The 12,009-nt window shown below is 40.4% G+C and overlaps 1 protein-coding gene across 1 annotated transcript in view; it reads right to left on the bottom strand.

The window, feature by feature from the left end:
- Positions 1–12,009, bottom strand: part of ELOVL2 (ELOVL fatty acid elongase 2) — an 88,668-nt gene that overhangs the window by 39,992 nt on the left and 36,667 nt on the right. The window contains exon 2 of the mRNA XM_066268396.1: positions 1,676–1,739. Coding sequence (XP_066124493.1) covers positions 1,676–1,739 — 64 coding nt within the window. The remainder of the gene's footprint in view (positions 1–1,675; positions 1,740–12,009) is intronic.

The raw sequence follows: 12,009 nt of genomic DNA, 5'->3' as shown, positions 1-12,009 counted from the left end.
AAACTATATAAATATTCAGGTAGAACAGAAACTGGAGAGTAGTCTAAATAATCTCTAAGTAATTCTATTTGAAGATTTTGAGAAACAGAAAAACCTTCTCATTCTTCCCCCACCCCTACCAATGGTGTCAAGAAAATCATTTGTAGATTTTTCAGTTCTGTAATCCAGCAATGCTCAAGTCAACAAAATTTTGCTCAGAATTTATTCATTTATTTGTAAAATACAGTGCCTAATATGTCCTGGAACTATAATAAGCACTTGAAAGAACAGTCATGGTTCCTGTCCTCACAGGAGAAAGAGCTATCAATGACAATAAAGAACAGGAAGGAAATGAACAGAGATTGAAAGAGTATAATAAGGGGTCTACTTTACAGGGTCAGATTCCCTGACATCTCTGTTAGGCTGATACCAGGGGTATGACAAGGGGCTCACTATATTGCAGGATGGAGTAGGAGATAGTGGGGAGGAAGTCTAGGCTCAAGGAACAGCATATAGAAGGATTTTATGTATTTGAGCAAATAAAAGATGTCAGATGTCAAAGTGAGTGGAAAAGGGGGCGCTGGCAGTTGGAGCAGTAGCTGGGGCTATATAATACAGGGTAGGTAATTCATGATAAGAACTTGGTTTTTATCCAAAGGGCACCGAATATTAAGCTAGAGTAATACATACTATGGTTTAGGCTTTTAAAGTATTATTCCAGCTGATACTTAATAAATGATTGGAAGAGGGGAGATTAGTTATGATACTTATAAGCACGTAGTGCTGAGCTGAGAAGAAAGAGTTGTTAAAAACACGAGACCTGGCACATGAGTCAGTGGCACCCTGCATCATTAAGTGACTGGTGACAGAGGAATGACTGGGACTCAGAATAACTGAGTTTAGAAGCATAACTTAACAGACTTGGACAAAGAAAGCTCACACTTTTTTTTTTTTTTTTTTTTTTTACAGAGACAGAGAGAGAGGTAGAGAGAGGGACAGATAGGGACAGACAGACAGGAATGGAGAGAGATGAGAAGCATCAATCATCAATTCTTCGTTGCAGTTCTTTAGTTGTTCATTGATTGATTTCTCATATGTGCCTTGACCGCGGGCCTTCAGCAGACTGAGTAACCCCTTGCTCAAGCCAGCGACCTTGGGTCCAAGCTGGTGAGCTTTGCTCAAAGCAGATGAGCCCGCGCTCAAGCTGGTGACCTTGGGGTCTTGAACCTGGGTCCTCTGCATCCCAGACTGACGCTCTATCCACTGTGCCACCACCTGGTCAGGCAAGCTCACATATCTTTAAAGAGAACTTATCAAGACATGCAAGGGCAGAAAGACTCTATATGATTGTGCACGGGTGGAAGGGAAGGTGAGTGGGTGGTGGGGAGAGGAGGAAAGGAATCCATGTTTAGAAGGAAAGCTGCAATGTACTTTGGTAGCCAGAGAGAAACCAAAGAAGCTAGCGCACTGCACTCTACTCTTGTTTCCTAATCCCAGAACTTGAATCCCAGGAGAGACTGAGCAGGAGAAACAAGGCCTCCTGGATGTGCTGGGAGAAGGATAGCAAAAGTGAAGGAAGTTGAATCTCTAAATGTAAAGTACCATAGTATTTTCAAGACACCAGAAATGACATAATCCTCTTCTATAACAAAATACTGTGTTCTTTCCAAATTAAGTTCTTGAGCAATTCACTCACCTCGAGGTCCAAACATATTGTCCAAAAAAGCATTGATTTCATCATCAAAGGCCTTTAGATGCTCCTGAAAAGATATGGGAAGAAAATGATTAAAGTAGGTTTTTCCAGACACTGTCAACACAAAGCACTCTCAGCAATGTGCAGTTGATAGACTCTCCAAGGGTCCTAGGCTTATGGACTTCTGACTACAAAAATGTAAGGAAAGTGACCCGATAAGTGTAGCCACATTTCTCACGAGCTTCTCAAGATTCAGAAGCAGACAATTCCCTCTTTCATTGGTTTAGGTAAGAGGAGTTCTGAAAAATAGGCTTTGTACATTTAAACACGGAAGGGTTACTAACCTTAATTCCATTTCCCTCTAAAATGCTTGGAGATATAAGCATTTCTTTCTTTTTTTAATTTTTTTTTTTTTTTTTTTTTTTTTTTTTTTTGCATTTTTCTGAAGCTGGAAACAGGGAGAGACAGTCAGACAGACTCCCGCATGCGCCCGACCAGGATCCACCCGGCACGCCCACCAGGGGCGATGCTCTGCCCACCAGGGGGCGATGCTCTGCCCATCCTGGGCGTCGCCATGTTGCGACCAGAGCCACTCTAGCGCCTGAGGCAGAGGCCACAGAGCCATCCCCAGCGCCCGGGCCATCTTTGCTCCAATGGAGCCTTGGCTGCGGGAGGGGAAGAGAGAGACAGAGAGGAAAGCATGGCGGAGGGGTGGAGAAGCAAATGGGCGCCTCTCCTGTGTGCCCTGGCTGGGAATCGAACCCGGGTCCTCCGCACGCTAGGCCGACGCTCCACCACTGAGCCAACCAGCCAGGGCCATTTTTTTTTTAATTTTTATTTATTTATTCAGTTTAGAGAGGGGACAGAGGAAGCAGCAGGAAGCATCAACTCCCATACGTGCCTTGGCCAGGCAAGCCCGGGGTTTCAAAGCAGCGATCTCAGCATTCCAGGTCCACACTTTATCCACTGTGCCACAAGAGATCAGGCATTTCTATAAGTAACTTCTATTGTTGCAGTTAACAGAAGTTGTGTGCAAGAAATAAGAAAGCCTATATGTACAGAATATAATGTAATTATTAAATGCAAATCCAGCTGAATTGTATTTCACATAGCTGAATCAAAAGCTATAAGGGGACTTGTTTCTCAAATTAGGAAACTAAGCAATACCGCTGGGGTTTTTTTTTGTTTGTTTGTTTGTTTGTTTTTTGTATTTTTCTGAAGCTGGAAATGGGGAGAGACAGTCAGACAGACTCCCGCATGCGCCTGACCGGTACACCCACCAGGGGGCGATGCTCTGCCCGTCCGGGGCGTCGCTCTGCCGCAACCAGAGCCACTCTAGCGCCTGGGGCAGAGGCCAAGGAGCCATCCCCAGCACCCGGGCCATCTTTGCTCCAATGGAGCCTTGGCTGCAGGAGGGGAAGAGAGAGACAGAGAGGAAGGAGGGGGGGGGTGAAGAAGCAAATGGGCGCTTCTCCTATGTGCCCTGGCCGGGAATCACCACTGTTTTTCCATTACTTTTACATGTCATTTTCAAAACTTTTTTATACGTTAGTTACTATCTATTTAATATTAGAGTAAATAGTGTCAGTAGGGTACATCAGATTAATTACTGCCACTTCAACTGGATGCAGATTGGGATTGGAGAATTGCCAGCGGTATTGTTTAGTTTCCTAATTTGAGAAACTAAGATTCTGTCTGCTAAATTAGATTTAGCAGAAATTAGATTCTGCTAAAAATCTTAAGGTTGATAAACTGGTTTCTGGCTCTTGATTTAGCTCCTATTCATGCTGGTCTATTATACTGTTCAAACACCTGCTAAGGTGTTCCCTACCTCTCCAAAAAGGTACCCTCTCTCAAACAAAGTGAAGATAAGACAAAGCACTCCCCTTGGCCCTGGCCAGTTGGCTCAGTGGTAGAGCATTGGCCCAGTGTGTGGAAGTCCCAGGTTTGAATCCTGGCCAGGGCACACAGGAGAAGCACCCATCTACTTCTCCACCCTTCCTCCTTCTCCTTTCTCTCTGTCTCTCTCTTCCCCTCTCACAGCCAAAGCTCCATTGGAGCAAAGTTGGCCCGGGCACTGAGGATGGCTCCATGGCCTCCGCCTCAGGCCCTAGAATGGCTCCGGTTGCAGTGGAGTGATGGCCCAGATGGGCAGACCACCATCCCCTAGTGGGCATGCCAGGTGGATCCAGGTTGGGCTCATGCAGGAGTCTGTCTCTCTGTCTCCCCACTTCTCACTTCAGAAAAATACAAAAATAATAATAATAATAAATAAAAAATAAAAGACAGAGCACTCCCTAATGTTCCTAGAAAAAAAGATCTTTGATGAGGATTTTGGGCCCACAGATTGGTCCCCAACTATATGTGAGTTGAATATGAAGGCCCTCAGAAGTTTATATAGAACATTCTCTATAATCAATAGCTGAAGTACAGTCAAAAGCACCTTATTCTCAAAGAAAATGTAAGTGCCAAAGAGGAGAATTAATTTAAGTCTACATGTTTGGTGACTAGCACACACCATCTGGACCTATTCCTTACTGACGACTTTGATTCTAAGAGAAATTTCAAGGAAACAGGTCTTTGGGAAGTTTAGAAAGAAGAATGAGGATTAAAAACTAGCATTTACTAGTACTTACTACTGCTGGCCAGTGTATTAGGAATTTTATTATTTCATAATATCACTATGAAAAGTATCTGGGATAAACAAAGGTTAGAAGTTTTTAAACAGTGTTTTTATTTTTGGTTCCTATGAAGGGCATCTCAAGGGACCTCCAGACTTGGGAAAGACCAGTTACCTAACATGTCAACATGACAGATGCGATTTTTGTTGCCATTAGAATAGTGGAGATCTGTCTCAATCTCCTATTCTTTTTTTTTTTTTACTCTTGCAAATTTAACAAAAATTCATGTAACTATAAAACTGGGTCAATCTCCTATTCTTGAGCAAAATACTCTCACTGCTGTACCCAACCTCATAACAAATGCCAATGAAATCTCTCTTTCATTGCCACACCCACCCACAAAGGTTTAAACTTTTTCAGTTTGTTTGCTAAGGTTCAAAATCCATTTTCCATCATTTGTACAGCAAAGAACACTCTAAAGGTCACAAAGATTGTATTCTTTCCATAATCTTGCAAAAAAGTAGTCACAGTGGAAGAAGGGCAGAAAAAAAAAGAAAAGTAGATTAGGGAAAGACATGAAGAGACAGCAAAGAATGAAAGAAGAAACATTCCATTCTTTCAGTCATTAATTTACTGACTCATTGACAAATTATTTAAACATCACTATGTGCCAGTGCTAATGTTTGATGCTGAAATACAAGGTCAAATGAGACAGGTTATAACCTTCACATAGGATAATAGAGAAATAAATCAATAATTACCTAGTGTCTTAAATGAGAGAGGTTTACAGGGCTATTGCTATAACAACACATGAAGGAAATATTCAGCCATAAAAAAGAAGGAAATCTTGCTATTTTTGATAACATAAGTAGTATTATGAAAAGTGAATAAATAAATCAGAGAAATACAAATACCACATGATCTTAATTACATATGAAAACCAAACCAAAACAAAACAAAACAAAACAAAACAAAACCCCAAAACCAGAATCAGCTGCTGAGAATAGGCTGGTGGTTGCCAGAGGTAGAAGGTGAGGATAGGTATAATGAGTGAAGAAGTTGGCCTAAAGGTACAAGCTTCCAGTTGTAAAATAAATAAGCCATGAAGATGTACAGTAGGTTGTCTATGAGTGATACAGTATGGTAGATTTTAAAAGTTGCTAGGAATAGATCTTAAAAGTTCTCATCACAAGAAAAAAGTATTTGTAATGATGTATATAGATTTATTGTGGTGGTGATTTTACAATATATTAAAATATCAAACCATTATGTTGCACACATGAAACAAACAAAAAGAACACAGAGGAAGAAAATTTGACTTAAATCTCTTAAACAGAGAGGCCTTCCCGGAAGAACTGCTGTTGCTGAGTTTTGAAAGACTCAAGGGCATCATCTAGGGAGAGAGGAAAAGAGCACTTGTGGGTGAAGGATCAGCATATACAAATATAGTGAGACATGACTTTAGAAATGTTTATGGTTAAGATCTCTAACGACCTATCCGACAGAAATAAAGCCAGTGACAGGAAAACCAGAAACCTGAAAAAAAAGACTTCTCTATTTCTGCGTTATTTAATACAGTCAGTAAGGATATAAAAAGACAATGAGATGAGTTCAAAATTTGCCCTGAATTAGTAACATGTTAATTATCATACAACATCGTGGTGGTTAACTCTTTCACAGACTGGCATGAAATTCCTGGTGGATTGGCACTTGTCTGGCAGTTTAAAAACACTGCTTTGGAGGACTCCACTTTGGTCAGACCTTGGCCATACCATTCCATACAGGGGAAAACGCTTTGGGCCAAGGGAAATGCATGCCTATGGCCAGTGTCTTTACTCCAAACTATGTTCCAAGTACCCCAGGACAAAGAATTCTCTGCCAAACAACAATTCTCCAAGTCCACATCTAGAACAACTTTAGTGATTCCTCCTTGCCCACTTAGTGAAGTCCTTGTTCCATGACTGATTTCAGTCTGTGACGGTGTATAGCAATAGCTGTAGGATGGAGAGACTGGAAGCAAGCTGAACCTTATTTAGTTGTGTAACCGATTGTCTACATCTGGTGATAAAGTAAAATGGTACCACCACACTGGAAAATAGTTGAGCAGTTTAGTAGAAACAAATATTCAACTATGATCTAGCATGTTGCTTCTGGGTATTTACTCAAAAGAAAATAAAGCATCTACCTCTGCAAAGATTGTATACAAATATTCATGGCATTATTTGTAATAGGGAAGCATGGAAACCTCCCAACTGGTGAATGGAAAAGCAAATTGTGGTACAGTCATACAATGAAGTACTACTCAGCAACAGAAAGGAATGGACTACTGATGCACATGAATGGTATGAATGGATCTCAACATTATTATGCTGCAGTAAAGAAGCTAGGCAAAAAAAAATGGGGTTTGTTTTCATTTACAAAAAATTCTAGAAAATATAAACTCACCTATGTGATGGAAAGAAAATCATGGTTGCTTGGGGTCTTCAACAAAGGAGAGCAGACTATTCTTCAAAAATGAGGGTGAAATAAGAATGTTCTTACATATATGTAAGTGAAAGGATGTGAAGCTAGCAGAACTGCACTACAAAGCATGCTAAAGATGTTCTTCACACCGAAGGGAAAGGATTCCACATGAAAAAGAGTGTTTATAGAAAAGAAATGGCTCTAATTAGTCATAACTCAGAGCAATATGGCCTAACCCACCTCATCACATCAGCTGTAACTATGACATCACCTTTTGCACCATGCTCACCCTCATCACATCAGCTGTAACTGTGACATCACCTCTCACACATGCTCTCCCTCACCCAGCAACAGTGTTTAAAAAAGAACACCCAGGGAATGTCCTGCACCTGCTCCTTCTTTTCTCTGGCCAAGTATATGCAACTCCCAACACTGGCAGAGTGGATCACCATGCACTTCTGCCACAGAGAATACTTGGAAAACAGGACAGCCATGAAGGGCACACCTAGGTTTTTGCCACCATGATGGTGACTGGGACTTCCACCCAGCTCTAACTGCATTAGTTGGAGCTCAACATAAAGCAGGGGCATCTAACGGAAGGTCATTTCTTGGTCTGTTTTGGAAGGTACAGGCTCTGTGATCACCATGGGGATGGCCTCATCCTGAACACCTTGACAACTCACGATTTTCTTTAGCAAAGGCAGTCTCACAATCATAATCCTTAGCACCATGATTAAATAAACCCTGCCACGAAAACTCTGCCTATGCTTTCCCTGGTGTTTAAATGACAAGACTCCAGATTCCGTTTCCCCCTTTCCTCCTTCCCTTCCTCTCCTTTCTCTGTTGTTACTGTCCTTGTTCCCTTTTTTACCTTTTTCCTTCCTCCCTTTTCTCCCTTCATTCTACTTTTCCCTTCCTCTTTTCACTTTCCTTGCTTTCTTCCTTTCCTCCCTCCTTCACTCATTCCTCCTATGTTTTAAGCATTTTGTTGTTTTAAGTATTTATTTACCATGGGCATTAAAAAAATCCAGTGACTCAGTATCTTGCTGTTTCTCCTATTTTGTTGATATAGTTTTATAGAACATTTTAAAAACACTTATTCAATTGGAATAGTTATTTCCCACCACTGACTCTCTTCACTGCTTTTTAAAATGAGCAAAATCCATGAAGATGACAAAACTGTAATGTTTAAAAGAAGACATAGTATCCCAAATCCTCAACTTTCTTTTTAAAAAATATATTTCAGAGAAAACTAAATCTGAAGTCCTCAATGATAGCAGGTCAGGAAATGGGATCTAACCAGCTCTGGAATATAACATATTACAGACTAACCAGACACAACTCTTCAAGGCTCAGTTATATAGACTAAAAGACAAGAACATGGACTCTCCCCACAGGGACATGTGACAGAGTGAATCTTCCATGCTCTTCCCAAGGCTCAGGATGGATGCCCACGGCTGACAACTCTTTGGCAGACTCCCAAGGGGCAATTCTCAGCCAGTCCCCCATGTATATATTTGAAGAGTCTAATGTGTTCACATTTGTGAATGCAACTAGACATAAAATGTTCTGTGGTTTTCTTGCAGCTGACTTCACACAATGTGTATTTACTCATATTTTACACTGACACTCCTGAACTGCCTTTGAAACACTCAACATCTTGACCTCCCACTACTGTACTCTGGAGGGAGCACTGGAGTAAGTTAGGCAGAAGGCGGGCAATAGGTAGGGAACCCTTACTCATTTATGGAAACTCTAAACTGTTATATGTCTTATGGAGTAATTTTAATAAGACTGAAACTAAAGGTATTGAAGAATCTGTGGGAACAGTTATACTTGGTTTTCACATTTAAGACAGATATAAATCTAAGAACAAAACGTGCTAAACTAAAAATGCCACTTTTTGAATTAAAGTTACTCCAGAAATAGCCGGTACACAAAGGACACTCTGACCCTCCTTTTTCCCTCTGAAAGCACAAATAAATCTCTCTTTGTACTAGGAGGGTAGAAGGCATCCTTATCACCAGAGATAAGGAATTTAGGGCCAAGAAGGCTATAGAAACAAACCTTTTTACTTCATCTATTTAATATAGCAAGTCCAAACCCCTTTGTCTTGGCAATTCTTCACAAATTAATTAATTAATTTAGGTGAGAGGAGGGGAGATAGACTCCCTCATGCACTCCAACTTGGATCCACCCAGCAACTTCTGTCTGGGGCTGATGCTTGAATAAACCAAACTTTTTTTAGTGCCTGAGGCTGACGTGCTCAGACCAACCAAGCTATCCTCAGTGCCTGGGGCTGACACTCAAACCAATCAAGCCACTGGCTGCGGGAGGGAAGATGGAGAGAAGGGGAGGGGGCGAGAAGCAGATGGTCACTTCTCTTGTATGCCCTGACCAGGAATTAAATCTGGGATGTCCATACATCAGGCCGACGCTCTATCTCCTGAGCCAATGGCCAGGGCCAGTTCTTCACAATTATCATTTCCTTGCCTAAAGGTATAAAGGCTGCCAACTTTGGACACTTCTTTAAATCTCACATTTTTTCGGCACTCCCATAAAAAATTAAATGTTTTTCTCCTGTTAATATGTCTTATGTCAACTTAATTATTAGGACAACCAAGGAACCTAGAAGGAAAGAAGGGAAAAGTTTTCTGCCCCTACAGAACGAACTAACCTTAATAGTGGGTAATAACTGTTCGGTTGCCAAAGGAGGGATGCACAAGGCCTGATGAGTTTTATAAGTTTATTTAACCATCTGCGGGGGGGAGGGGACTTCTGTTACCTGTGGCAATTGAACAATGGAAAGGTTTAAACAATGGAGAAGGCGCTGATTAATGGCTAAGCAATAGAACATTCAGTAAGTGAAGGGGGGTAACTCGGTGGGAGAAAGTCCCAGGGTCAGGCGGAAGTAAGACATCAATCAGGATTGTTCAGATGGAGAGCTATGGGAACTGTCCTGGCATCAGGTCACTTAAAGTTCAACCTGGCTAGTTCAGGCTTTTGGTAAGGGGGCTCTGGACCCAAACCTAACAATAATGTTTATCTAAGTAATACGCATCAGGCATTTGGTATATATTTGCTATGATTTTTACAGTAGCTTTGCCAGTTGGGTATTGTTCCCAGTTTACAGACATGAAAACTGAGACATAGCTCCAGTGGTACTGTTGTGTGAAATTCGAACTAAGTTTAGCAACAATTAGTGCTTTTTACACCTTCAGACTGAAAGGTTTCAGAGCTGAAATAGCAGAGAAAGGCTTTCACTGAGCTTAAGCTCGTTATCTCCTGTGCTGTGGTACATCTCAGGACACTAGATGAAGAAGGAAACACGGACTGATTTTGTTTGCATTCTGGGTATGCTGACACTGCAGGGCAGTTTCACCGGAGGAGATGAAAGGTCTGTTTTCAGAAAAGAAAATATTGCTACAGTTGTGTTTGTTACCTTGCACTTCTCCCACATGGCTCTCTATCTCATTTCATTTGATGTCTGGTCAAATGGCAACTGCTTACCTGGTTCCCTGACCCCTTTCACGGGCTCAAAGCAGAAACAAGCATCTGTTCTATGCCATCTTGGCCTGTAGTGCAGAATCACTCTCCATTTCCTCACCTACTCTGTTTTCCTTATAGCACATGCCACTATACAAACTTCAATGGTTTATTTCTTTATTATCTGGGTCCTCTACTAAAACAAAAGTCCTATTAGGACATTTTATCCTCAATTCTGGAAACAATGCCTGGCACCTAATGGGGCTGTTTATGGCATGGATTGATAAAAGTCATTCTTCTAAATCTTCACAGTACTCACCTGATATTTCATATTTATTGCATTCCAAACTATAGTTTAATATATGTGATTTGGCTTCCAATATATTTTGAAAGATCCTTAAACACTCAACACTCAGTAAGTATATCATCAGTGTCTACTGGACCCAATTTTATTTTTTGAGTTTCTTTTTTTAGAAGTTTCGTCCTTTCAAAGAACAAAGAAAGTATTTGTTTATATATTTTTAAAGTAGAATAAAACATTCTGTCTTCAAGTTAACACATGAGTCCAGCAGATCCTTCTATACATCTTAGATATATTATGGGATCTTAGTGATCTTATTCTTTTCTGTATCTTAAATATTCTGCTATTGAACCAACCCAGGAATTACATCATCAATACTCATCAATCATTTTGAGCTATGTTAATAAAAGAAAAATACAAGAATGATGGAATTGCCTAGAAGGACAATGCAATAGTGAAATAAGCCACCATAACTGCATCATCCTTCAGTTTTCCTACTTTACCCAAAGTATTGCATTGTGCTTGATATGAAAATTTGAAGACATCTTTATAACTTTTTAAAGCTTTCACTGAACAAACTTAAAGGTCAGAATATTTCATGTTCTTAAACTTTAATGATCATATCAATACCTAGGGATGCTGCTAAAGTACAGATTTTTATTCCACTGGTCTAGGGTGAGACCTGAAGTCTTTCAGTGATGTCGGTGCTACTGCTCTACAGACCACACTTTGAGTAGCAATGATTTAGACCAGGTTCTCTTGAAAGCTGTTTGGATTATCATCAAGCTATTTGTTTTTTGAGGTACTTTTATCATAAAATTACTACATCCTTGTTTACTTTTTACAAAGCTACCAAATATTTTATTGCCTATTCTTCTATATAAAATTCAAACTTGCCTTATGCTATAAATTACATGACTATTCATTTCCCAGGCATTTTAGTGATTAAATGTCAACAAACCCACTTACATACTATCTATATTGCTCTAAACAGAAATGGAATCAGTTTTTTGGTTGAAATTTTCCTTGCATTTTCTGTCTCTGAGTACAGTTTCCTGAAAGTGGCCTACTCAAGGTATTTGGTACTTTTCATGTTTGTTTTTTAAATTAATTTATAGTGTTTAAATAGATTCTAATGTCACCCAGGCTCCCCAGTACCTCCTCCCTGTCTCCCTCCCCGTAATGCTCTCCCCCCTTCCCTCCAGGATTTGCTTTTCTGCTCTCATCCTATCCTATCGCTCTATCATCCCCTTTCCCTCTGTCCGCTTTCCTTCTGGATCCTTTGATCCTGCCTCTGTCTCTATTCCGCTCCTCAGTTCATACTGTTTGTCAGATTCCTCATATGAGTGAGGTTATATGTTATTTTTCTTTCTCTGCCTGGCTTACTTCACTTAACATAATAGTTTCCAGTTCCATCCATGTTGTCACAAAAAATATTTCCTTCTTTTTCACGGCCCCATAGTATT

Source organism: Saccopteryx bilineata, chromosome 3 (assembly GCF_036850765.1).
Source record: "Saccopteryx bilineata isolate mSacBil1 chromosome 3, mSacBil1_pri_phased_curated, whole genome shotgun sequence".
Classification (NCBI taxonomy): Eukaryota; Metazoa; Chordata; class Mammalia; order Chiroptera; family Emballonuridae; genus Saccopteryx; species Saccopteryx bilineata.
Note: the sequence above shows the minus strand (reverse complement) of the source record. Positions and strands in the feature narration are given on the sequence as shown.